We start from the raw sequence: 27,483 nt of genomic DNA, 5'->3' as shown, positions 1-27,483 counted from the left end.
CAATAGAGCTATTCCTGGAAACATGGCAATATCACACGAGTAAGAATTTACAGGGTGGGCTCAGTATGTCATCACAATTGTCAACTTCTCTCTTTATTTATGGAAGAGGGATGCGTATGAATGTACTTTTATCTGGAAAGTTTTAGGCAATTCTAATAAAAGGAGATATGCATGAATTATCAGTACGTGATGTTCTATTCACTAGAGGGAGAGTAATTTTAAAAAGCCTGCTAAGTGAGGCATGGTTGCTAAGTAAGGCGAGGGTTTTATTAGACCGACTGACGTAACGGAAAAAAAAGCAGGCAAGATTTTGGGCCTAGAAAGACCTCCTTTGGACGTGAAACAAACAGCAGGCTTCGCGCTAAGAATGGCTTGGGAACAATTGCTCTGAACGTAAGCTAAATATGTTAAATGGTGAGGTAACTTGAGAGGGAAGGGGTGGCTGGGACACGCGGGAAGGATTGTGAAGTATTGGAGATGACATGGGAATGCGGAGGGAAAGTGGTTTCTGGAGGAATTTAAGGCAATCTGAAACTACACTGCTACCGTCGTCTGCCTGGCTTCGTGGTGTTGGCAGCTGCAGCTGGGGCAGCCTCAAGGGATGGGAAAGAAGGAGCAATATAGAAAATGGACTCTGCCGTGGAGGAGGAAGAACATGGAGCAACGTGGGAGGGATGTCTACTGAAAGCGTGGTTTAGGGTGGTGGAGATTAGTTCCTCCAAAGCCTGGGAGAAATAGGCGTTCTAGTTCAGAAAACTAATTTCTGTCAATGTAAGGTTTTCTAATACAAACGTATTCTTTATGACTTTCCGTGGTGAGATAGGACAACCATAGCATGCACTTGCGGACTTTTTTTCCTAACTTCCTTTACCTAGGCTACCTGGAATTCCTTCTGGGGTTGGTTGGTTGGTTGAAGTCTGATCTGTTTTTCTACTGGAGTGTCCTTGTTGGGCAAAGGTCCTCGTTACCCTGAGGTGGACATCCAAAGTGTTCCCTTAGCTGGGGAGCTGCTGTACCTTTGGGACACCTGGCTGGGTTTCCCGTTCCGGGTGTTATTTGCAGGACCGCTGGCCTCTGCAGAATACTGAGAGCCTTCTGCACAGTGCTGGGAATATTGTGGAGTGGCTTTGATCTAGGCAGGCGGGGTTTCTTCTGAGTATTTAGCTCAGCAGTAAAAATGGTCACACTTTCAGTATTTGCCTTTTCTGCACAGGCTTAGTTTAATGATGTTTGTAAACTGCCTGAAGACCTGCAGATGAAAGATGTACTCTGTTAATTGGGAAGGCTACCTTGCGTGGTATTTTGACATAATAGTCTGAATATATATAAAATATATATAAAATTATGCTATTTCTCTAGACTTCTAAATTTTGTGTTAGAAATGATAAAGCGTATCTCTTTCTTTCCCTCAAGGCCAAACGTCTGCCCAGTGTTTGAGCTGGTGCTGGTGGGACACCAGCAGCCCTGCGTTCAAGCCTTTAGCCGTATGGTCAAGATGTGGAAGCAGGGTTGCGCAGGGAGGAGGTGGTGTATGGGCTATGAGAGAAGGTAATGCATTATCTATCGTTATAAATGAATTCTGGCACTGAACTTAGTGCAAAACTTTTTTTTTTGAGAGAAGTTGTAAACTATTTCATTTCCTGAAATATGTGTGACTTGGGCATGGATATATCGTGTCCTGCTGAGACTTTACTTTTAGTCTGTTATTGCTGAGCAGAAAATGCAACTTTTTCCTGTGTTTTGGGTATATTGTAAACTTGGCTGACTTGAGATGACAATTTTGTATTATTAGAAAATGCTCCTGTCTCCTCCTGTTTCAGGTGAAGTCCAGCTGTCAAGTCATCTACTTGAAAAATTGAACTTCTTTCTATTTCTGTCAGATATTTAGAACTGATGGGAGGTCTGACTCCCTCTACAGCTAAAACCGAAATTGATTGATTGAAAAACAAAATTACTCACCTTTGACTAGTCTGAATACAAATTAATGGGAAAATATGTGGACCTAGTATATTAAAGCTATTGGATGTAATCAGGATGCATTTTGCTGTATTTTAACAAGAATGTTTCATTTTTAACAAGAACTACTGATAGAGGCTGAAAAAATGTATAGTAGGTATGATGTATACATGCAGTTTGTTACTGATGAGGTGTAAATAAGCTGAATAAACTTGTGATCATTCTCTTAAACTTGCTGTCCTCAAAGGTCTGGGTACTACACCGTTTACAAGCAGGTGTACAGAATGGAGCGTCAGACTGCCTACAAGTGCTGCCCTGGATGGGTCCAGCGTGACAATGAACCTGGCTGTTTGCACTGTAAGTTGATGGCAAAACTGACAAACCAAGAGGGATGAGATCCTTAGGCCTTCCTTTCCTACTGATGCTTCCTTCTAGAAAGATGGATTTATGTTTCTTGCTATTTGTAACTGGGATTTCCAGTTACATGGAGGCAACCTAGTGATGTAGAAAGAAACTTCTTTTAAAAATTCAAAAGCTGTCATTTGTGAAAGTACCAAGTATCTCTAATTTTAATCAGAACAGTGGAAACTGAATTTTTGGTTACAGTTGTTGCAGTATTTTTGTGCCACCCTGACTTTTACAGGCCAACCAAATTTATTACTGTTACCCAAATTATGCCAAGAAGTCTGCTGTAAGGCACTTGTTTCTTGGACGAAGCACTCACCATGTAGTCAACTGGTTTTGGCTTTTTCACTGCTGCTGTTGCCATTGAAGCAATTGTGTTTCTACCCTGTGGTTCTCCACCTGGTGAGAACCTGTTCCTATGAGGAATTTCTAATGGTGATCGGATGTTTTCCTAAAAGATGGAATTTAAATGATAAGGAACCACTTTAGCCATTGTTTATAAGACATGAGCAGAAGACAGCAATTTAGTCACTGCTTGGTTTTGATGCTGTTTTGTCAGTAATTGTATTTTCTGTATGAAAGTGTATTTTTTAATCTTCATACCAACTTGAGGGATGCATTCAGAGAGCTTGCCTTTATGATTCTCTTTGTATTTGGAAAAACAAAAACAAGCCAGAGAGATATTCCTGTTAATTTCAGCCTGAATCTACATATTTAGTTTGCTCATGTTTTGTTGCAAGAGGTCAAATATGTTTACAATCTGTATTTTAGTCGCTGGTGTAAAGGAGTTAAATGTATTTGAGCACCAGTGGCGATATAAAGTTCTGGCAAGTTCTGTTGCACTCTAATCTTTCCACTTAAATAAAAAGCTGGATTTCTTATTTGGAAGTTCCTGTTACAGCAGGACTGTGACAGAAAGAGGCAATTTGGAGGATCCTTGGTACAAAACCAACAAAAAACCCGTGTCATTCTTTTTGTGTCTGCTAGTGCTGTGTTCTGTTGGCACTTGCTTCAATGGAGGGAAGTGTTCTGAAGCAGGATCCCGGGTGTGCCAGTGTCCTGCAGGATTTCAGGGTCCTCGCTGCCAGTATGGTGAGTCAAATGTGAATCGTCTCAACTGCTTCTGGTTTTGGGGTAAAACGCATGTTTAGCAATATTTGTTGAAACTTGAATATTTCATTAATGCTGACTTGAAGTTGCCTCTGCTGCACTCTAACTTGTTCTTTGATTTTTCTCTTATTTTCCAAAATTTGTCTTTTTTGATATTGAATTCTAATAAAACAAGATGAAACATTGATTTATTGATATCAGATGGGTTTCTGTTGTAGATGATGCCATTGAATATCAGCAGTGGTGTCCAGTGGAGTATCTTCCTGTTGCTTCTGAACTCGCACGTTCTTGTGGCACTCTTGCTAAATTTCTCAGCGTTGCTTTTACCCTTGTGAGAGCAAATTCTGAGTCAGTAGGTAAAGAATGTAGCAAATGAACCAAATGTGTTTATTCATGAGATTACTTTTGGTGCATCTGAAAGGAGGAAGGCTGGTTTTACAAATCGCTGCCAAATATTTCCTACTGTTCTTGAAATAAGTGATGCACTGGTCTTTCATTTCTGTAACTATGTTCTGGCATGTTATAGACTAAATCCTGTGTGACTTAGGCTATCGTCTACTCTCAATGGTAATCTTTTTGTTTCATACATTGGTTGACAATCTCATAGGTCCACAATGGGTTGTTTTGTAGTCTGTGAAATAAGATAATCACATACTGTGTAAAGCTCTCCGAAATTTTAGAACTGTATCTGTTTGGCTTAAGTGAGGAGGGGGAAAGTCATTCCTTCAGAGTAGGCTGTCATTGGGACAAAGAATTTCTTTTGTATTAGACAAATGATAATTTCCTTTTCAACTGAAGCATGTTGTATTTTGTTCAAAGAAAGGCAGATTTCTGAACATTTAGGTTTTTTGCTTTTAAATTCTAATATGTTCACATCCTCACCTGGCTTGTCCATCATGAAGTACAAGTGAGAAGGAACATAGTTGTTTACAACAATCCCTTTGAGAGCTGAAAAGCTAAGCTCTGTGCTGGACACGTGGCATGTATCGTGCTTGCTTGGTAACTTCCGTCGTATTCTGATCTCTGGGCTCCACCATGGCTTCTGTGACGGACTGGGTCTTGTTTGGGCTCCCTGCACCAAAGCAGCTGTGTGTGTGGGTAGCAGCCTCCCTCAGGGGAGGTAATAAAGCCGCTGGAGTTGCAGCAGGTGTGGTAAGTGGGAAATGCAAAATGTCAGCAAACATTGCAGCAGGGTTTTTTTCACGGAAGCCTGGTCATAGATAATATTTTTCATTTATTAGCAAGCATTTAAATAAAATGCAGAGCTCTGCAATGTAACTTCTGCTGACATCAGACTGCATGTGCCAACATCTTCCTTCAGACAGTATCGGCTCAGTTAAGCAGACTCCAGGCGTGATGCTGTAGTTGTGTATTTCCTTACTGCCCGTAGAAACAACAAGTTTATTTGTGTAACTTGGTACCAGGCAGAGTGATGCCAATGCAGATTGCTTCGTTGCTGACTTACAGTGGAGCTGCTGCTTCAAGGTAAGCAGGATCAGGATTTGAGGAGCCTGTACAATAAGTTTTCACCAAATGCAATGTAAGTCTCAGCAAATTCTAAATTGTCTTTGCTAGTCTTTTGAGCCTCCTTCTGTCACCTGGAAATACCCGTGACGGATTCCCAACAGGCAGATTATGTGGGTGCAGCGCGTGGATAGCACAGGTCAGATTTTCAAACGGAAATGAGATTGTGCAGTCTCTATTTCACAGGCTGGTGACTGCAGACACTGTAAAAACAATGTGAGGTATCCTGCAGTTGGGTGCAACTTTATCTTGGTGGTTTGTCTTCTTTGTATTGATTCCTGAGGTTTGAATGGATTTTCAGTAGTCATCATTTTCAGGTTTATACAGTAGCTGCTATCGCAGCCCGACAGGAGTGAGTTTATAAATTAAATTCTGCAGGGTAAAACCTCCTTTCAGAAAGGATGTTAGGGACAATTCACCTGCCTAACAAAAGCGAGGTAACTTAGAGTGTCAGACCCCTTAACCATTGCTGGTGTCTCCAGTCAGATGCTTATGAGGTTTGTATCGTATTTGCTGCGAGCGAAACTAAAGGAAGTGTACTGTGGAACCAGCAGCTATCGCCTCTGTTTTTTCTGGCCAGTGTTGGAATACTGGTTTTCTCAAAGCAGCTTGGATTTAATAGGACTGCATTACTCGATGGTAATATATTGTGGTTTTAAATGATCATTAAGTCAGTCTGTCACCTTCTCCTTACTTACCTGTGCAATTTTACTGTAAAATAAACTGTTTCCTTACCACACTTAACCCAAAGGAAAAGGAGTCTCTCCTACCAGCAGCTTTTGCTTTGATTCAGTGGGATGGATGAGTGCCAGGAAAACAACAGTTTATGTTTTTGGAACGTGTGCTGTAAAATGTTAGTGGAAAAGATTATACCGTGATGTGTGAAGCTGTCAAAGGGGACAGGCTTTGGTACAGACGCACACTTCCTTGCACCTCTGGGCTGCATCCCTCCTTTGTCTCTGTGGCAGGAGTGTTCAGGTAGCCCTCTCAGGGGAAGGGGGGCTCTGACTGGGTATGAGACCACAAACTACAGGCAGAAAGCTGTTTGCTGGGCATCCTTGGTTGTAATCTTGGTTTCTGTCAGTTTTGATGTTGTGGCCGCTTGTCAGTCTCTGGGCAGAGGAAGGAACCATGGGCATTTCATAACTGTACCTGCGCTCATTTGTGCAAAAATTTTTGCGTGTACCTGATTTGTCTATCCTCCCTCTCCAGCCTCTTTGCTTATCTTCTTTCTAGTTCGGTATTGACAGTTAATTCTAAAGTTTCACTTGTGCAGTGGCTCTCACGATCTCCCTGCTGGGCACTACAATCCACAGACAACAGACAAGAAATAAATCATGCCAAAACCAGTTACTCTGAAGAAGAAATGGGAACATACACCGTGAGAATCTTCTAATTTGACTCTTCCTTTTTGTTGTGTTTATATTTGCCATTAAGTTAGTGAGTACGTCAGCCTGCTGGAAATGAGGTTGCTTTGTGCTGGTCTGTCCTGCAGAAAGTCGTTGAGGATGACTTCTGACAGCCCAGTGCATCATAGCAGTCTGTAGCAGAGGTGATTATTCACAAATGGTGCGGTCGCATCTAATGACTCTTTAAAGATATCATGGGGCTTTAGCAGCCTGTAACACCATGTTATTTCTGATTAGATGCTGAAAAGGGTTATGGTTCCTGTACCAAACTTTATGGAATTGTGACTCGAAATGAATTATTGCATCTCTTGTGTACTTTGCTCCATCGTGTTATTATTTTACCCACACAAGCAGCAATAAAAACTTAGAAGAAAGATTTATGAGTGAAATGGTCGAGCTCTTCATATAACCATTACAAGGATTCGGTAACAGATTGAGCTGTCTGCTTCGCTGTCTGCTGCAGTTTGTCATGTAATAATAGACTTATATCAATTACAATGTAAACTTGCAAGATGTATTTGTTTCTATTTTTTAAAAAACTTGTTTGGAAGTTGAGATTCCCATTTCTCTTGAGCATTGAAAGGGAGGGAAGGCTCCTAACCAAAAAGAGAAATGGTAAAACCCAGCGCCTAGAGTAAAATCTATTGCAGTGCTGTTTCGTTGTTATTCACCAGTTGTCCTGGTAATCTTGTTTCAGCCCTGCTAGCCACCTGAGCTGGACATGGAGGTAAATTAATTTCACTTAGCTTGTTTAATTCAGCCCTGGGACTTGTACTTGAACACGCAGCTAGTGAAAGCATTCCACATACTACAAACAAGGGTAACTTTATTTACTCTTTGCACATAAAATTGCTCAATGCAAAATGAGGGGTTAGTTTTGACTCTTACACATTTTGTCATCAAACATCAAGTTATTACTGGTTTTACAAACACCACCTGCTGTTTTTAATGCAAAAGTGAGAACCTGAACAAACTTTATAATTTTGTCTGAAACAAAACCCCAAATGTTTGGCAAGAGACTGCTGTAATTGCGAAAGAGTGACTACGACTGAGCATCTCTGAGAAGCTGGGTGTTCTCTGAAGATGTTTAAAAGTAGGCAAGGAACGGCCAGGGCGGACTTGCCAGGAAAATAATCTCATGATGACATGATGTTTGTCATCTTAGCTTAACCGTTTGAAGAAAGCCGAACACAATATTTGTCTTTAACAGAATAAGTGTCAATGTATTTAAATTTTACACCGTAGTGAAATTTTTGCTGTACAGCAGGTTGTATTTTAGATTTGTTTACCACCTCTTTGAGGGGCAGTGTGATCTGCTGAATGCAGAGCTCACCTGATGTCTGAGATAAGAGCTTTGGTTTTCGCCTGCCACTGACCTTGGATACGAGTTCAATAACTTTAGCAAACTATACCACTGTGCTTCCATTTCTTTGTATATGAAATGTTGATAATGATAGCTCGTTCCTTTTGTAAAGTGCTTTGAGACCTAAGTAATTAATAGCATTGGAATGCGTATATAAAGGCAAAATGCACACGGCATGGGTAGCTAAAATGAAATGCTTATGAGAGATACTCATCAGTTCATTGACTGGCTGTCACTCTCATCCTTAGCTCTAGTCACACGCTATTAAGATATTGAACTAAGTAAAGAGTCTAGCAAACGGAAAAATGCCACTGCCTCCTAGTCCAAGTAGATTGGAGTTTACACTACAGAACTATTTAAAACAAAGGTGTGGGGTTTGTTTTGGTTTTTTTTTTTTTTTTTTAACCGTTGATTAAAATGGCATGAAGTCTGATGGATCTTCTTGCAACCAAAAATAGTTTCTCATTCACTGTGAAAAAGAACTTCTGTTCATTTTCCTCTAGGGAATATTTCTTCCTGCAAAGAGTTATTTGATAAAACTTCTGATTCACGTCCTGTCTGCCATTCTGGTGTCTCGCAGAGATACTTTTTTTTTTCTTCTTTGAGACTGAAGACCTCGACAAGCCTTACAGGGCAGTATATATCCATGAAACAGTGCTACAAATTTTCATTCTTTGTAGATCCCTTAAAGTAGCAGCTGGCAAGCTTAAAACTCCCATGGATCTGTTACTCATGGAGACGTCTTTAGTTTTCATGGTTCTTTGTTTTCTAGTGGAACTAGATAATGTTTGAGTATTTGTGAGGGTCGATTAATTCTCAACATGTTTATGCAGTGCTGCTGATAGCAAGGCCCTCAGTGTCGTCAGGAGTTCTGGTATTTTGTTTTCATGTCTTGGCTTTGAGTCTTTCCCATGCAGACCCACCAAAGACAAAATTTTTAACGTGGAAAAATGGTCCGTCAGTCCTATGTCTTTCTCTTCGGCTGCTGTACTCTGCTGCTCTTCTGATTGAGAAGCACTGGCTGGCAGCAAATACGAGGGTGAAGATGCCTTTGGTCCTTCATACGGCGGTAAAGGAGCATCGGTGTCATGTGAGCTCTTGACAGCTTGAGAGCATCTTGTTGGCTTGGTATGTGCTGGAGCACTTCGGGATGGTGCAGCCACTTCTGCCTGCGTTAGGGGCTGTGGTAATGAGTGTCTTTTTTTTTATTTTTTAGCACTTGTCAAAGTAATAACAGTGCTGTTGTACTAGAGTATCCAAAAACCCTTCCAAGAAGTGAAATTTGAAAACGTGAGTGTGCGTTGATAGGTTTCGTCTCATCAAAAGTGAAGAGTAGGCTGTGGCACGTCCTTTCTGTTTGTCACGTGTGAACCACGCAGGAGAGATGAGCAGCGTGAGGCAGTTTCGTGGGATGGTGCTTTGCTGTCTTTACTTCTCATATGGAAGGCTGTTTGTGGCAGCAACTAAAGCTTGATGCTGCGTGAGGGAAGTAGTCACTGCTGACGTCTCAGCCAGTTCTAAAGCAAACTGTTTTAATTCAATGAAATAGCAGGCAGTCTAGGTTTTAAACAACCTTAATATGAGTTGGTCATACTACAAATGCAAAAGCCCTTGATTTAAACTAAGTGATTCGCAAATCCAGTGAGTATTTCTCTGCTGTAATTCTTTCCAACAATGAAGACTTCACAGTTCCTTTACAACTGTTTCAGAGGTTTCAGGTGATTCTTATTCCGTATTAAGAGTGTTCTACTACCCAATGTGTGTTTGAAAAATCCCCCTTATTTAACTTCAGATGTTTTTGGATTTCAAGTCCTACTAGTATGCTTTCCTGTTTCTTATGCTTGGAAATGGTGGATTGTTTGGCTTTTTTTTTTTTTTACTGCATAATTTTAATTCATGCTTTGTCAGGGGTAAACTTGCATAAAAAGTGAGTTTATAAAGGATTTTATATAAACCAAATGCTTTAGGCAGTTTCGTGTGGTTAATCAAAAGTATTTGCAAGAGAAAGCATGCCAACAGACCTTTGGTGTTTAAAATTACTGTATTAATCAGAGCAGTTATTTATAGTTAGTGAACTGAATTGATTGGGTTTTTTTCTGTGGTGTCCTACACTACTTAGAACCAATCGATCTCATCCTGTCTTACTTGTAGGAAGAAGAGAAAAACACTGGTGTCTTGCTTTTTCAGTCCATAATTAGTTTATCAACTTTAACGACACTTCTGGCATGGTAAACTCTTCTGACGTAACCTTTTGGCAAATTCTGGTCTCTCTCTGGTCACCTTCAGCACTTCAGTGATCTAATTGCCTTGAAAATCTGAGAAACAAATATGCACTGGTTGATTTCTGCCCCCACCTCCAGCCTCAATGTAGCATATAAACTTCATATTAGATTTTAAAATGTTTTAAAAGGAAAAAAAAAAAAACAACAAACCTGTTTCTAATGCACAGTGTCAACCCCTACATGTAGGTCTCTCAAACCAGTGATGTGGTGTCATTGAATAATGCCTTCTGGGTTTGGTCTTCTGGTGATGTACTTTTCTCTACTCTGTCTCCTGTGTGCTGCCCTCTGATGGCAGCGGATGGGTATCCTGACACTTAAAACAGATTGTGGTTTGGGTAACAAATTATAGACGCATATAGTCACAAATTAATACAGCTGTGATGTTGGACCTAAATATGAAATGTCACAGAGCTGGAGCTGATTAGAAACCTGTGAGAAAGATGAATTGAATGTTTTCTGTGCAGAGTCTTGCAAAAGACAAATGTAGTGCACAAAACACTGCAGAAGGTCCACGCTATCTATAATGTCTCAAGAAAAACAGTTATGGTTAAGATAAAAGGACGTTATCTGTTCCAGTGATGGATAACAGCTAATTTGGAGATAAATTCCAGTTACAAGCAAGATCCTATGAAGGATTAAAAAAAAAAAAACCAAACCCAAAAGCGTGGCTTCCTCCAACCTTCCCGTTCTTTCCTCTTTGCCCTTCCCCTGCATTCACTTCCCTCTCCCCGCACACCTGGTTCCTACAGGAACGCCTTTCAGCATCGGTAAGATGCAAAACTCTGCAGATAAAAAGCCCTTTAAAGTAGCTGCTAAAAAGCCAGGAAAGAATAAAGCTTTGCCATCTTAAAATGGGAATGGTAAAACGCTGATTGAAAACAATCATGACTGGCTCTCACCCAGATATGACAGCATATAATAATCAGCCCATCTTGCTGAAATGCTCCTGAGCGCCTGGGCTTCGCAGCCGTTAGTACCAAGCGACAGGGAGACAGACGGCAGCGGTGAAACAGCAAACAAATATGTCACGAGTAAATGAACCCAAGAGTAGCCGCTTGAGAGCAAATTCACCCTCATTGTCTTTGGTACAAAAGGCTGTTTGCTTTGTACTTGCTGCAAAAAGTGAAAAAAAAAAATAATGGAAGGAAAGTTGCTTTCTAGCTGCTGGCATTTATTTGATGTTGGTTCAGGAAATGTGGTAGCAAACCGTAGTGAAGACGCATGTTGTGCGGAGATGCTTGCAGATGCACTTATTCCTTCCGTCAAAAGGTGGGTGAGCAGACCCTAAGTCTCTAGAAACATCTGGATCGTATTTCGTGATTCCTGCTGGTCTTTATGTGACTGCTGGCAAATTTATTGGGGTATCCTGCCGGCTTCAGTGCAGCACAGAGGTACGTGAACCAGATCACAAGCAATGAGGTCAGGTAATAGAGGTGAGTTTAAATAGCCTGTGGTTCTGCGGCTAGACTTGCCAACACCCAGTTCATGCACTTTTCGTATAGCCCTGTATGCAACCTATGTTTATTTAAAAAAAAAAAAAAGGCATCTGGATAACTTGTAAGTTTAACTACAATCTGGTAGAATATCCAGCAGGATTTTTTTGATGTTGCATTTTGGGGGGTTTGCAGAGTGAATTTTGAGGTGGTGCTATGCTCCTCATTCCCCTCTCAATGGACAGTTCTCCCCTTTCTTTAACCTTCTTGTCTGCTTGGTGTCAGAGATGAGGTGCTTCTGTATTCTGCTGTGCTTTCTCACCCATCCTCAGAGGTGACTGGACTGCCTCATGTTTCCAAAGAGGGACTGATAAGAGAACTCTTCACAAACAAAGCTACGTTCTCCTTCAGTGGCAGTTGTCTAGCATGTTGTTGCTGATTCATTTTACTCCCATTAGTTATTTTTGAGGCGTTGTCATTGCAGCATTTCTTATAAAAGTGAGAAAATGGAGCTGCCTTGAGCAGCACTTCAAGGATTGTGACTGAGAAAGTCAAATTTAGGTAGCTAATTACTTTTGCTGACCTAAACACTCTGACACATGAAGAGTTTTTGACTGTAAAAGGAAGTATACCTCTAGATGTGTGCATGTGCAGCTATTCAGTCAGGACTGGATCTCAAAGTCTGGTTTAAGACATGGACAATGGCCTTCAAGAAATTATCTTTGATTCCTTTCCTGGTTCCTTTCCAGCCCTTGCCTGTATTTCTCTCAAGCTGGATCTTGATATTTGCTTTATTCTAGAGGCCATGTTTTGAGGCTTAAGAGTAGATCTGTTAATGTGTATCCTCTCACATCTCCTTTCTACAGGAAACTTCCTTCCATCCTGTGTCTCCTTGGGCGTCCTCCCAGGGCTTTCCTGGAAACAGCCTAGAAATTTGTTTTCTCAGGTGTAATGACCGCAGCAGAATTCTTCTGTATAAATACTATTTTACAGTCATTTAACAGCGTTCTTCAGTGCTGATGTTTATTTCATCTAAAAGGGGCAGAAGAGTTAATTACATTGTCTAGAAATGGAGCCAGAATCTTGCCAGCAACCACGAGGCGTTACTGCTCACTTCGCTACAACCGAACTCGCAGCAGTGGCGGCTGGATTTAATTATAAATTTGCAACCCTGTGGTTTCGGCAGCAGCTGCTGAAGAATGGATAATGCAAGTAGCCTTCGAAGCCATTCATGTTAGAGATAAAACCTTGTCATTCACAGAGACAGCTGACTGAACAAGTATTAAAATGAACAAAGATTTCCCCAGGGAGGTTGCAGTATGAGGTTTGTTTGGGGTTTTTTTTTTTTTGGTCTATCTGGCTCTTGCTCAGATATGTCAGGCATGCAGTATTTTTTTTTTTTTCTATGTTTCCACCCAAAAATATGAGACCATTCACAAACAAAAGTCCTAGGGTATCTAATAGCCAAACATACTGAACAGCAATGTGTGTGCATGTGTGTTTTCTATTACAAGTGACTTGAGTAATGCTGAGCGTGGCTTTTGTGATTAACATGTGGCTAAACAAGTTCGAAAGGCAATAACACTGGATTTGGTTGCGTTTCTGTAGCAGTCTTGTGAAGTAAGCAGTATCTCAGCCTGAAACATGAGGGAGAAGGCTAAACATTTGCTGAAGGCACCGTAATGTTTCACTCAATTTGTTTTATTCAATGATACGTCAGTAATAGACTACCACAGCTGACATGCTATGGAATAACATGTGGCTATTGAAACTATATTTTCATTTTTTTTGGTTGATATTTTTCAATTTTTTTTTTTTTTTTAGAATGGAAAATTTCAAATTCTAAAGTGAATGAGTCTTGAAAACTAAAACTAGAAGCTACAACCTCCACAGGCAGCTGCTGTTCTCTGAATAGACACTCTTTATGGTGTGTTTTGTTGGACACAAAAAAAACTATGATAGTCAATCAAATTCCAGACTTGAGGCATTTTTTAAGCTTATTCTTAGGTGCCTCCCTTTCTTTTTTCTCTAATAATAATAAAGCACAGAATGTGCAGCTTTTATCTGTCTAGGCAAATAAAACTTGTCACTTCTGCTTTGTCACCTCTGCTGCAGAGGAGGACTAGGTAGCTACAGGTGGGATGCTCTCTGGAGGTGCTAGCCTTGTGATTCTCTGAAATTCTTTTATTTTTATTGTGTGTCATCATCATTCTTCTTTTCTTTTTCTTTTTTTTTTTTTTTTTTTTTTTTTTTTTTTATCTGTGATCTTCCAAGCCAGAAGTTGTGACTTAAACTTCAGATCCAGTTATTTCAAACTTATTTTCTGCTTCTTCAGGTACTTTCTAATAGTCTCTTCAAAGTGCAACCACAGTTGAAAAGGCCAAGGTTATTTCCTGGCCAGTTGATGTTAAGCTTTCTGAATATTTTTCTCATTTTTTTTGACCTTTGTACCCCATGGAACATCGTCTGGAAAGTGTGTGTAATGCTTGCTTAACCTTGTCTGCACATTGTGGTACTGGTAGAACTAGGGACTGTTTGTGAGTGATGGTTTCCAAGCTGGGGTCTGCAGTGTATTACTTCTTTGACTCTGCAAAGATCCACAAGTTGAGAGTTCAATTAAATCCTCTTTTCCCTGATTTCTCTGCTTTGTGGTTAAATATGAACTGGAGCTGTGCACTTGGAGCTCTGGTTTACAACCCGCTTTCATTGGCTTGAAGGCGGTACAATATGAATGTATTTGGGAACTGAATTTGGAGTTATTTAGACCTTGTCATCGTAAAGCAACAATATCCACTTGTAATAATCTTCCTTTAGTTTTATGATGTGTGAAGCAACAGGAAGGAGAATGTGCTAACAGAACAGATAACGGACAGATGTTCTTCAGAGGGTGAATTTAATAACTGTGAAATAAGTGACTATATTAACAAAGCTTGCTAAATTCTTCACATGGAGGGCAAATTCACCTGTAGCATGACTGTACAGTTATCCGTTGATTGCAGCGGAGTTGTATTTCACTTCTCTAGAGAATTTAGTTACAACTTGTTTCATTTTCCACCTCTTCATTTCCACCTCCACCAGCCAGGTAAATCTGAGACGGAAGAAAATTGCACAACTCGTGGGGAAAAATGGAAAAAGGGAAAAACTGTAGGTGTAGCTCATCTTTGTATTTCAGATAGCTTTGTGTGACGATCCATTTATTGTGGCAGTTGTTCATTATTCTGCCAGCCACTTGGCATTATCATTTATTCTGTCAAGCGCATAATCAAGCCGAGAGTTTTAGAGCTGATGAGCTACTGGATACGTGAATAAATACTTTAGGATTTTGGGGTTGTGCAACTAATTCAATTTCACTGAAAACACTTTTCTTGTGGTTTCATCTAATTCTGTAAGAAAATGGGATGGCAAATAAAACAATTTCCCAGCAACTGAAATGCCATCAATCCTGTCATAGACTATGGATGGATTTTTGGAGGTGAAGGATAAAGCTAACCAGCAATTTGGAAAAGTGTGTGAAGGGTGATGTAACACTCAAATTTCAGAGAAAATTTTAGTTGTCCATCCAGAACAGTCGGTACCTGACTCTTCTCCCATTTCCTCAAAATCCCTGTGTACTCTTAAATAAATGTTTGTAACATAAGCATGCTGTCTGCATTAAAAAAACCAAAAAACTTTCGTCTGGGTTATGGTTTGCTACATGCATGCTTTTATTGTAAAAGCCTAGCTGGGCAGTTAGTGAACTCCAGCACTTCGCAGAGTTACTGCATCCCAGGAATGACTCTTTCCGTGTGCATCAGCCTTCAAAGAAATAAGGAAGACTGTCTAAAGAAAAAAGCTTGAACTACCCCAAAATATCCAGTCCCTCATGTTTGTGGAGTTCAGATGTACGTGTGTTAATTGATGTACTGCTCTCATGCCCTCTTTATGAGTGTTTGTCTACGTGAGCTTTCAAGAATACAAATTCAAAGCCAGTATATTTTTATTTTATTTTTAATAGAATCAGAGTCTCGGGTGGAAAGTCTGTGTAGGAACAGCACATTCAAATGTATAACCAGATACAAATATGCTGTCACTGTGCTCTGGGATTCCGAAGTTGAAGTATGGCTCATCGTAGTGAAGGTTGTAGCCTCGCTACCTCGCGCGGACGCTCCTGGCTGACCTGCAGTGCAGTTCCTTCTGGCTGTACAGTTTGTTGGATATAATGCCTTGAGGTTTTTTTGCCCTTTATCCTGGCACAGGTACTTAGTTACTATCACCTGATTTATTTGATTGGGCTTGTTCCCTTCCAGTATCAAATTTCCTGACTTTGTGGTTTTAAGCAGGTTGTATTTTTTGCTCTGTTGGGAGCCCATATTTCTGTCACCACTTCAAAGGTTTCTGTGCGGTCGTTATTAACCCTGTTCAGGGCTAAGTGGAAACCTGTTAGATTTTTAAGTAGTGATGGTGAAGAACTCTTGCCTAAGTAGGATGGTATATTGAAAAATGTGCCAGTCTCTTGTAATGACAGTCTGATGTCTGTAGGCTTAGTCAGTTGATGATTTACACAGCTTTGATGCACTGAGGCATGAGGACAAAGGACGTGTTACAACACTTACCAAGCAACCACATCAATGTGGCTCGTGTTTTACATTGTACACCTTCCTGGGGAAAAGGAGATAAATGTAGCGTCACTGTGCGGGAGCAGAGTGACTGGAGGTTGCTCCAAAGCTGTTGTGTTGGCATCCCAGTTGAGGAGCAGTGTCCCTCCTTTCTCCAGCACTGTCTAGAAAGAATCCAGCACCTTTCTGAAGTCCTTTTGCAGCCAATGCAGTTCAGGATCACCTTTAATCCGCTGCAGTGTCTTTCCTCCCTTTCATTCTGTGTTTAATCTTGCAAGATGCTAGCATAAGCTATGAGGCGGTGATAGGCAGCTTTATTTGACAGTCCCAAGGAGACGCGTCAGAGCGTGTTGCTGTCTCCTGTGGAGCATGTCTTCTGCATTGCATTTTTTTTTTTTTTTGCACTGGAGCATGATTCAAGTCAGTACAGAAATTCTGGAGAGCATGTGTGAAGCACCTTGCCAGGAAGGACTTGTTGCTGTGCCAGCAGCTCAGTTCTGCAAAGGAAATGCTAAATGGCATAGTGTCCTCTGGCCTGGTCCTCCCTGAGTCTTTCCTTCCGCTATAAGAGATTGTCCTATTCTTGTATTCCTGTCCCTCAGCTCGTTGTGATTAATGCATAAGTGCTTCCTCAGAGGAGCTGAGAACTATATAGGCCTTACTGTAGGTCACCAGGCCTTAAAGAATCAACAGCTCTTGTGAAGGAAGCAATGGCTTTTGAGCGTACCCACCGACAGGACCATTGAAGTGTTTCTTCTTTACCCCTTTTTTCACTTTTGCACAGCCTAGCAGAAGCTATTTGCGTTGCATTTGGCCTCCCATACCCTCTGAAGGTTTTGTGTGGCAGGTGTTTAGCCCTGTTTAAACTCTACATCAAGTTGATTTTACTTTTCTAGAGAAAATGAGCACTTGACCTTTCAACAAATCATATGTAAGAAAATTAGATCAAAACCAATATGTTTTTCTGATTGTTGCAATCTGCAGCCAGCATTTAAATTGCAAAAATAGATCTTGGTGATCAAAAGTACCATATGTGTGTATTGACATGAGGGAATGTCAATACATGGGTTGCGCATCAGGCCGATGTCAAATGCAGCCAAGACGCAGTCCAAATGCGGTGCGGGAAGGATAAGTTGACAGCACTTTTCTGCAGCAGAACACGCTTTGTGCTGAGAATCCACAGCTAAAGGATAAGGAGGATCATAAGGATGGTGGTGCTTTTTTGGTTTAGCTCTTGTTTTCCTTAGGATGATGGTAGATCATCTCAGTAGGATCGTGATTCACTCTTCTTGCTCCTCTGAAAAGTAGGTACTTAAGTGTAGAATGAATATTTTGGTATTCATCCAGAAACCCCACAAGCAATTTATGGAAAGTCAACATCTGTGGAAAATGTCTTGATGTGTCTGGATAGATGCAGAGCCAGTAGTGCCTACCAGGACTAAGACTTACTATTTTTTCCCATTTCTCCTTCCTCTGCACGCGTGGATAGTTACAGAATGGCTCGTGGTTGTGTGGAAGTAACTGAGCTGGTAACAGACAGTCTCTCTTGGACTAGCTGTGAGGGTGAGTGAGGCACTTCTGCATGTTTTAAGGGCTTTTTACTGTTTTTTTTTCCTGGCTCAGTTTCTTTCTGATTTATAGGTTCTAATGGCTGGGACTAGCGTGTGGTGTTAGCATTCCTTCATTAGGTGTAATCTACTGCAATGTTGTTTTCTAAAAGAAAAAGCAAATATTAAACCAGTGATTGAAATCAAACATCCCCCACAATGAACCCAGTGAGGAATATCAACCAAAAATATTCTGAACCTATACATGTTGTTGTAGTTCAGCCCACCTTCAGGAGAAGGTAGGTGAATATTTCTTCCTTTTTCTGTCTTATTACTGTCTGATGTTGCTAGATGAGCACAACAAGCCATTTTTAGTTCTGGTCATGTGTGCCTTTCTCCCCCTCCCTTCAGTATCCTCAATCAGACTAATCCTTCTTTCTTCGCTTTTTATAATACTGCCTTTAAAAGCCAAAATATAAACTGGGCTTCCTCAAAGTTTCTTTTGACCTTTTCTCCTGAACAGTCCATTCTTGTTTTGGACAAATGTGAAGGTTTTGATGTACAAAACATGCTATATTTTTCAGATTGCTTTCTTTTCTCAAGTAGCGTAGTTGCACTTCTGGGGATAACGGCAGATACTCCAGAGCAGCTCAGACACCCACCCCACTGCTAGAAATAGCAGCAAGTGAAATTTGTATTCCTTTTATAAGTATGGAGTAATAGGGTTTTTCTTGGAGGTTAAAAAGGAGGAGACTGAGCAATTGCATGGAACTCCAGCGGAGCTCTGAGTGCCGGTTGAGGATGCTGGCTGTTCTGGCCAGGCTCCCAGCCGTCCCGCCTGTGCATCAGGGCACCCTCTCTGCGTCCTGCTTCTCCTCCTGGGCTCTCTGAAGGTGTCCTTAGCTGTTCTGTGGGGCTCTTGCAACACTTCATGAAGAGGTAGAGAGAAGGTCCCTGCATCTGGGCTTACAGGCAGGAACAAATATTGCTGAAAAATAGATGGCTGACCCTGCAAACTGTACTTTGGAGCACAGAGTGGTTGAAACGATTCCCTAAAACATCTGAGGTTGGTTTTTTTTTTTTTTTTTCATGGCTTTGTCCTTGGCTTGTTTCATATCTGTGGGCAAGCAGCCCCTATATTTTTCTTCATTTTACCCATTTGTGAAGTAAATGTTATAAATTTTTTTTTAAGGACTGCAAAGCCTTTCTGATCTTATATATTTCCCTTTTATGAATAATTTTATCTGTACAGAGAAACACTCATTAAAAGCCTGTTGTGTTCACGATGAAGGAAGTAAGATTCTGTGGTTTAAAAACCACTCAATTCAGAATTCTCTTTAAAGTATTACAGCGACTACCTTAAAACTGAGGAGGTCTATTGATTTAATGCGCTCAACAATACGGTATTGTGCTATGCTAGGTTTCTCTTTTAGTGGAAATGCATTATTGATTGTTTTCGTTTGGCCCAGACAGTAACGACCAGCAAAGTAAGTCTACAGAAGTTGCCAATAACAAAAAAAAAAATTGAGAACTTTCTTACCATTTTCTGATTGTAGTATACTTGTAATGATTTCTTTCTTTCTCATACTTGAGTAAAACATTGTCGTCATCTTACTGAGAATAGATTTAAACTTAAAACGCAAGTTTATATAAATGGCAGTACTTTTAACTTGCTGTCCATAAGTAGGACAAAAGTGAATGTTGCAAATACTTCAGGAGGCTTTGGCTGAAATTATTCTGACTTAGACTCTTTTCAGCCCTGCTGACTTTGAGGGAGGGATGTGAAGCAGCAGAGGACGTGACTCGTGGTTAACCTCAAAGTAAAGAATCTTCTTGCTTCTTAGATATTTCAATCTTCTACTGAAATCTCTGGGAACTCCTCATGAGAAGCAATGCAACCTCAGGTTAGGATGTGCGAACCCGAAACAAGCTGTTCCAGGAGAATTTGGGAGAGCCAGAGCAATGTGGTACAATACCATGGTGGGTACGATGGATCTGTCTGGCAGGGTCCCACCTGACCGCCTGCACCCTAAGCATGTTTTGAAGCTTCAATATAATTTTGGCAAGTGATGTGCTATAACTATGGAGTACATGAGAAATGATCACCTCCTAGTAGAATTTCTGTTCTCATTTGTTTTGCTTTTGGGAGGAAGTCATGACTGGACCTTCCTGTCCAGTGACTCCAAGCTGGTGCCCAGTCAGCAGGGTGGAGTAAAACTACATGCCAGTGTAGATGAAGAGGATAAAAAATATTTGGATAGAAAGGAAAAGAGGAGTTTTGTCTTATGAGGATAGCAGTGTTAAGTGATGTGGAATGACAGTTCTGCAGTTACATGGATCTGGGACTGCGTAGGCAGAGGGAATAGTCCTGGAGCCAGAGGAGAAAACTAGGAATAGGAGCCAGGAGAGCAGATAATTGTTTCACTTTTATTCTTATTATTTATAACGTTAATTTTTTATAGAGTTTTCTTTTTCCTGGCTGAAGCCAGAAAGTTAGTGGTTTCTGATACAAACTAAGGTTTTGGTCTTGGCAGTGAAATGCAGCCACAGTCATCTATCTAGGATTTTGGCCGAACAACTTGCTTAACTCTGCCCATCTGTCATCAGTGTCCGTTATTTTGTGGCAGGGTGAAACTGGGAGTTTGACTTCAGGGATGCTTGTTATGCCTGGCATGTCACTGTTCGTGACAGATCTGATGTACTCCTGTAGCAATTAATGGTGGTGCAGGTTTTTCTTTTGGCACCATCGTCTTTCATGAGTTTTCATCATCCTGCACTTAGTTTGAAGTGAACAAAATACTGAATAGTAGAGACCGCGAGGGCTGAGATGGCAGATGCCTTTGCAAATAGCATCAGAGAAGATGTGCCATGGTGTGGGGCTGGCCAGGCAACAATATTTCTGTTCTGTGATTGTTTTCAAGGTCAGAGGGTTGTTTTGGTTTTAATCTTGCTCTAATTCAGAACAAAGCACCAAAATTCAAGCGTTTATGGACCTGAAGATCTCCATTGTTCTGTTTCGGGTAGAGTACAGGTATAACTTCAGAAGACACTTCCTGTGGCAGGTGCTGAATAAACCTGTAATGATCTTTGCAATGTCCGTTATACTCCTCAATAAAAGGAAGAGCCGTTCAGTTGTACGGCGTGATGGTCCCTGGTTCTGCACAAGCCTTGCAGCTTGGCTGTTTTGGGGCCCTGGCCAGAATGGCTTCTAGACACGGGACATCTGACACCCAGGAATATCCCAGTTCTGTGGCTGAAGGAAAATCCTGTGGTTTCTGGGTCCATAACCCCTCCAAATGGGCTCTTGCAGGTTGTGCAGACCAGGGAGCTCTGCAGCCATCTGCATGAGCTGCTGAGCAGCTGTGCTATTCACCAATATGTGCCTCCTCCATGCCTCATCAGAATTTGAATTAAACTCATCTGTTTTCTATAAGATATTTATTTCAGTGGATGATCTAGAAACAAGCAAGCTTGTTTTTCTTGGAAAATTCTCAATAGCTTTTATTGCGTATCTAATCCTGCTGGTGTTTCTGGAAGATCTGATTGGCGTGATCCACTGTAGTGGGCCTCTTGTAGGATGGTCAACACAATGGACATAGTACAGCATTGAAATATCTTCTGCTGAGAATAGAACTACTTTTTAAAATGTGAAACTGGTAAAATAAAACACCAAGTAAACCACTTTGCCTCAGGATGAAGTTGAGTGTAGATATTTAGGCTACGATATGAAATGTTTTAAAGCAAGATATAGTATGCAGTATCTAGTCATGTAAAAGAAGTAGTAAAACCAAGTTAACTTTTATCTTCACCAAATAAAAAAGTCCACAGTGCTGATCTCACTTAAGCCCGTATAAATAATTACTCTGAATTAATTTAGAGTTTCTGTTTATTCTGCAGTGTGGCTGTCAGACAGCTGTGTAGATGCAATTGTGCTTTCTAGCCTAGTTCTGCCGCTGTTGATGTGAATGTCAAACTTGGCTTCCTTCAGAAGGAGAACTGGACCCTTAGCCTGCCTCTCTAGAGTGGCAATACATACACAAGCTTTTACTTTATAAGAATAAATTGTTACAGAAAACCTTCCTGTCTAGGTTTTCGGTGACTAGAATGGGTTTTCCCTGTTCAAACCATAATGAGTAACAAGTTGAAACTTGCATTACCTTCGCTGTTTTTACTGAGTAGTACAGCATATTTCCCAAATGGTTTATAGCCGTAATATTCCAGGGTTTTCCTTACTGTAGTCTCTAAACTGACAAATGACCTTCTAAAGTTGAGCTGTCCCAAGTCCAGTTTGGCAGCTGCTCCACTGTAGGCTTGTATGCGTCTCATTTTAAATCTTGTTGATTGAATTATTCCATATTCCAGTGCAGATTTCTTACATAAATAACTTTAAATCTCCAAGGGACTGAAACACCAGTTGCGGCGGCCAGTTCTGGACTGTGATTTTTCTGATGTTTTTATGCGTTTGCTGGCAGTGAATGTGTGTGTCGGTCCTGACTCAGCTACCGCACTGCTTTGGCTGTGAGTTTGGTGTACGGCATTTCTTTTCCATTATTAAAAATATCAAAGAATAATTTAATCACCTCAGCCTAGGTCTGAATACCCTGTTTGCTGGTCATTTGTGGTCTCTCAGCCTGGAAGGCCTGGATCATCTAGGCTTTAGGAAATACTTAAAGTACATCTTTAATATAAGAAGGGATTCCTTGAAGCTTGGACTCTTCTTATTTTATTCCCTTCGCCAGTATTACGAGTGCCAGCTGAAATACCTAGTAACAGTAATAGTTTCAAATCATCATTATTTAGACAGCTTTTCCCAAATACTACTTAATTCATTTCCTTTCGGTGCTATTGATAGGGATGGAAATGAGATGTTAGATACGGTCTAGTTGCTCTACCATCTGTCTTACAACCAAAAGCATCTACTAAAAACCCCTTTCTGCCAGACTAACTTAATATGCAAAAAAAATGAGCAAATATCTTTAAAATAGCTATACCTTTTAATTAGCAATGGTCCATGCCAATATTCATTCTTGCAAGAAAGATAATTTTTTTTTTTTAATGCCTCCTTTTGCGGCAGGGGAGGTAGAGTGGGTCTGAACAAGATAAACTTGAGCAAAACCCTTTTCTGAGAGTGTATGTAGATATATTTGCAGAAAGGTGGTGATGCATGTCATTGAACTGACTGATCGGTGGCTATGCGGCTTTCAAAATACATCAGAGAATCTTCCTTTTTTTTTTTTTTTTTTAAATAAGTCTTTCTGGTTTCAGTAAAGGAAGAAGAAACAAGCTGCTTTTTAGATGCTATGAGAAATTCCTATCAACTTTTTAGGGTTTTAAATTTTTTTTTTTTTTTCCCCAACCAGCAGCGTTACAGAGTGGTAAATCTGTAAGTTTTATTCCAATTTTTAGTATTGCCTGAGGCACTCAGTAAAGTCAAAGCTTGTTCGTGAATCTGCCACGTATAGAAACTGTCTCTTAGTGAATACGTAATTTTGAGTGGGATTTGTGTGTGTGCGCGTGTGTATGCACACATACATTTACAAAGGGTAGGAAGGGTAATTTTGTAAATTTGTGGAATTTTTTTTAGTGAAAAATCTTTAAGTAAATGGTGTTTCTCTGCTTTGCCTGGGGAGCTGTGTTTACATACATATACAAATAAATTGCAAGTCCCAGTTCACTATTACTAAATAGTCCCTGTGCATCCTGTATACGTACAAAGAAATTCTTTAAAGCCAGCCTCTTCCCAGCTAACCTGACAAATGCTTACTAAAAGAGAGGAACCTTTCCAAGACAATTTTTTTTCAGAGGGTCTGTTTCTCAGCCGAGGCTCCTTCAGGACTAATGCTTCAGCCCTAGCCTGGATATTGAAATCTGGGCACCATTAGCTGGAGTGTCCCAATTACTTTAATTGACACAGACATATCTGAGGAGAGAGGCTGTTTCCAAGGTTACCAGGATTTGAATTACAACATCACTTTTATACCAGAAAAAAAAAAAAAAGAAGAAAGAAAAAATAAAAGCCACTTTTCCCTCTAAACTCCAGTCCTTTTAGAAGTCAAAGGAATTGTAGTAAGAGTGGAGTAGGCTCTTCCCAGCACTAGTAAATATGGTCCTGAGCAAAATAATTTGATGTCTTATCTAATGCCACTTTGATTTGCTTTTAATTTATTTGCAGAGTGCCAGGGTTATGACTAGATGCTCTTACAGGATGGGTTTTTGGATCGTGCCTGCAGCCACTGGGGAATATCCTGAAACACTTCACTGGCAGATCCGTGTGCACGTCTGGCGTGGAAAGAAAACACTTCTCTCATCACCCATTTTCTGGAGAAGTGTGTTACAGTCAATAGAAATGAGAGTTGAGCCTTTGAGTCTGTTCTACATTAATTCTTAAGTGTTCATCTTATAATAAGTTGGCATGATTCTAGAAATATTATGTCTTCCAAACACTTTTTAAATAATTCTTCAAAATAATTTCTGTGCTGTGATGCAACTCTTGGTTCCATTGCTGCATTCCAACATCTGTTTCACTTTAGTGGGAATTTCACTTATCCTCAATGTGGCACGTGGAGGTTTTAGAATACAATTTCATCCAGTTTTCCAGGGACTGGTACTGGAAGTGGCAGCAGAAGAGGGTGCAGATCTAGAAGCTGTCCTGGATTACAGGAGGAGGTACAAGAAAGATTAATGCTCAAGAAAGACTGTTCTATGTCTCAATTTTTGTGGCGTCTGGAGCTCCTGTCTGTTGGGTCCAGGGGTTGGTGGCTTGCTTTCCTCCATAATGTCATTGAATATTTGAGTCCTCTACCCCTTTGCCCTGCAGGCCCTCTGCTCTTCCTCAGGCTCACTAGTAGTCATGGAAACCTTAAGGTTCTGGCAACAATGGCTGCAAGAAGATGTTGGAAGGATGGTGGGAGAATGCAGCAGGGGCAGGGGAGCGTCTATGGAAAATGTATGTTGATCTCTGTCCTCTGGCAGTGAGTTTTGCATTTAGCTTGGGGGATGATCGTTGTGGGAATTGACTCAGTGCTGGAGCTGAACACTTGCTGTTGTTTCCCTTTCTGTTGTCTTGTAGACTGAGTGGTGCTCAAAAGGATCATTTGTTCTTAATTCTGACTTTTCTTTATCAGCATAATGGAGAAAGACTATCTGTCTATAAGTTCAGCCAATTAACTTTCTGAACTCTCCTGCTAAATTTTCCTTTGTTGCCATCATGGTAAATCAGGACCAACTTCACTGGCCCCAGTCTGAAGTCACTTTATGTAATTGAAGGGAGAACTGGAGAGTTTGAGGACCAGTCTGCAAAAGGTTTTGTGGCAGAAACTGTTTTAAGAGAATGAACTTTTTCTCTTGATGTGAGAGACTATGTGAAGGAGCTCGCCTGTATGTTGTGGAGCAAGGAGAAGAACCCGGTTGAGTTATACCTCAGTATCTCCTGTAGACGTGATAGCTCCCACTAACTCTGTTTGCTGGTTGAACAGGTCCAGTGCCGTTTCGCCTAGTGCTCTGGCAGGTCTCCGTCCCCAGAGTCCCTGAGCGTCTGGAGTAGAAAGCAGCAAAAGGCAGTGGAAGCCTCATTACTGGTTCAAACCTATTGATAAGTGTCTGGAAGTAAAAGAAGAGAAATTCCATGAGATCTCCAGAGCAGTTGTATAGCTGTGATGAGTTTAAAGTTCAGTAAGGCAAGGCACACTGGACTTGCAGCCTTTTATGACCATCAGTCATCTGCGTGGATGAGTATAATATTGGTTATGGGCGTGCTGTCAAGACTCCCTAAGGCTCTAGTGAGGAATAGTTTGCAAGACAGTTTCATCATAAATTTTATCATGGAAGAGTGAAAACAATTTTTACTTATTGGACAACACTGAAATACACATGGATCATATCCAGTGGATGTCTTCTTTTAAAGCCTTTCTGGATTATGTCTGCTTTATTAAACTGTAACCATTAAAGAAAATAAAAGGCTGTTCTTGGAGCCCGGGATCTTTTCATTAGAGAATTTGAGAGTGCCGCAATAGGTGGAAAGAGCTTGTGATAAATTTTCTTTCTAGTCCATAGTTCAGGTGTTTACAACAGGAAATTATTTGAGATTCATCTAGATGTCAGACTGGCAAGGAGAAGAGGCAAGAGCACCCTCTGAATAGCATAATGAAAATAAAACATTTAATTTTTTAAATATCTTCCTTCAGTAAGTGAAGCTTGCCAGTTCTAGACACGTGCTGTTACGGATTTAATCATATAAATGATATGTACGCAGAAATGATACACAACTCATCTATATGGAATTACTGAGTTGTCTTTATACCACTTCTGTGAAAATTAGCTTTGTAAAATAATCTTCTAGAGCTCTGAACAGATAATTGCATTTCCTAGTGTCGAACTGGAGTTTTAGGGCATTGTGACATGTCCAGTTCTTAACACAAGCCTCCTGGTGCAAATGCTGAGCAAAAAGATAGTCCAAATAGAAAAGGCTTACAAAGAGAAAAGACTAATTTTCTTTTTGAGACCAGGTATACTGAGAACATCTTCTATTGAGCATTTGTTTCTTCATTTTAAAATTCAGTCACCTCTTTCTTTCTATACAGAACTGAGAACTTTGGATAAATGAGTTGTAAATAATTCCTTTAATTGCATAGGTAGAATGTTCTTGACCCAGTGCAACTGTACTAGCAAGGAAGCCTTTCTGGAGTATCTGAAAGGATGCTGGATACAAAATGGCAGCGTAGCCCTACTGTCCATACTCGCCTAGTGTAAAGGCCAGGAAGGTGCAGAAGGACTTTGCAGTGGCCAAGAAGGCCAACAGCATCCTGGCTTGTGTCAGCAGGAGTAGGGAAGTGATTGTGCCCCTGTACTTGACACTGCTGAGGCCACACCTTGAGTACCATGTGCATTTTTGGGCCCCTCAGCACAAGAAGGATTTTGAGTTGCTGGAGCGTGACCAGAGAAGGGCAACGAAGCTGGTGAGGGGTCTGGAGCACAAGTCTCATGAGGAGCGGCTGAGGGAACTGGGATTGTTCAGTCTGGAGAAGAGGCTAAGGGGAGACCTTATCACTTCTCTACAACTATGTGAAAGGAGGTTGTAGTAAGGTGAGTGTTGGTTTCTTCTCCCAAGTAACTAGCAATAGGATGACAGCAAATGGCCTCAGGCTGTATCAGGGGAGGTTTGGATTGGATATTAGGAAAAATTTATTTACTGCACTGGAATGGGCTGCCCAAGGAAGTGGTGGAGTCACCATCCCTGGAGGTGTTAAAAATGAGTAGATGTGGCACTTCAGGACTTGGTTTAGTAGGCATGGTGGTGTTAGGTTGACAGTTGGACTTGATGATGTTAGAGGTCTTTTCCAATGATAATGATCCTATGACAGTAAAAGGCTGGCAGAAATTCCATCTGTGATAAACTGTCACAATGTGTCTACAACACGTGTAATCACAACTTAAATTGTTAAGAGGCTAAAGTAAAAAAATTAAATAAAAATAAAATGTAGAGTTGCAGCTGTTGGTTTGTGTTTTTTTTCCCAGAGAGTATAAGTAGAGACCTTATTGCAAAAAAAACCCTTTAAAAATGATAAATTCTACACAGAGTTCTTTGTTTTGACACTTCGTCTAAATATTGGCTCTTTCTGGCAAATGTGCTTGTGCTTGTGTAACACACACGTGTACACTTCACAGACGTACTGTAGGAGTTGCTTATCAAATCCTTTGAGACCGGTTAGTCATCCAGTGAGACACCTTCCCACGGCTAACCATGATTTTCTAGTTCCAGTTTCACAAAAATAATGTTGGGGATGTGGAGTGAGATTACAAACTTTTTTTTCCAACCTATTGAAAAATAGCTTTAACACACTTTTCATCATTTATCTCCTCA

The 27,483-nt window shown here is 40.7% G+C and overlaps 1 protein-coding gene across 1 annotated transcript in view; it reads left to right on the top strand.

Annotated features, from left to right (window-relative positions):
- The first annotated feature begins 1,381 nt into the window (after positions 1-1,381).
- The window catches only part of LOC104473870 (multiple epidermal growth factor-like domains protein 6), a 150,379-nt gene continuing 124,277 nt past the window's right edge, over positions 1,382-27,483 (top strand). Inside the window, exons 1-2 of the mRNA XM_086754894.1 lie at positions 1,382-1,548; positions 2,204-2,313. Coding sequence (XP_086611020.1) covers positions 1,382-1,548; positions 2,204-2,313 — 277 coding nt within the window. The remainder of the gene's footprint in view (positions 1,549-2,203; positions 2,314-27,483) is intronic.

The sequence above is a fragment of the Chlamydotis macqueenii genome, chromosome 9 (genome assembly GCF_036417535.1).
Source record: "Chlamydotis macqueenii isolate bChlMac1 chromosome 9, bChlMac1.mat, whole genome shotgun sequence".
NCBI classification, from domain to species: domain Eukaryota; kingdom Metazoa; phylum Chordata; class Aves; order Otidiformes; family Otididae; genus Chlamydotis; species Chlamydotis macqueenii.
Note: the sequence above shows the minus strand (reverse complement) of the source record. Positions and strands in the feature narration are given on the sequence as shown.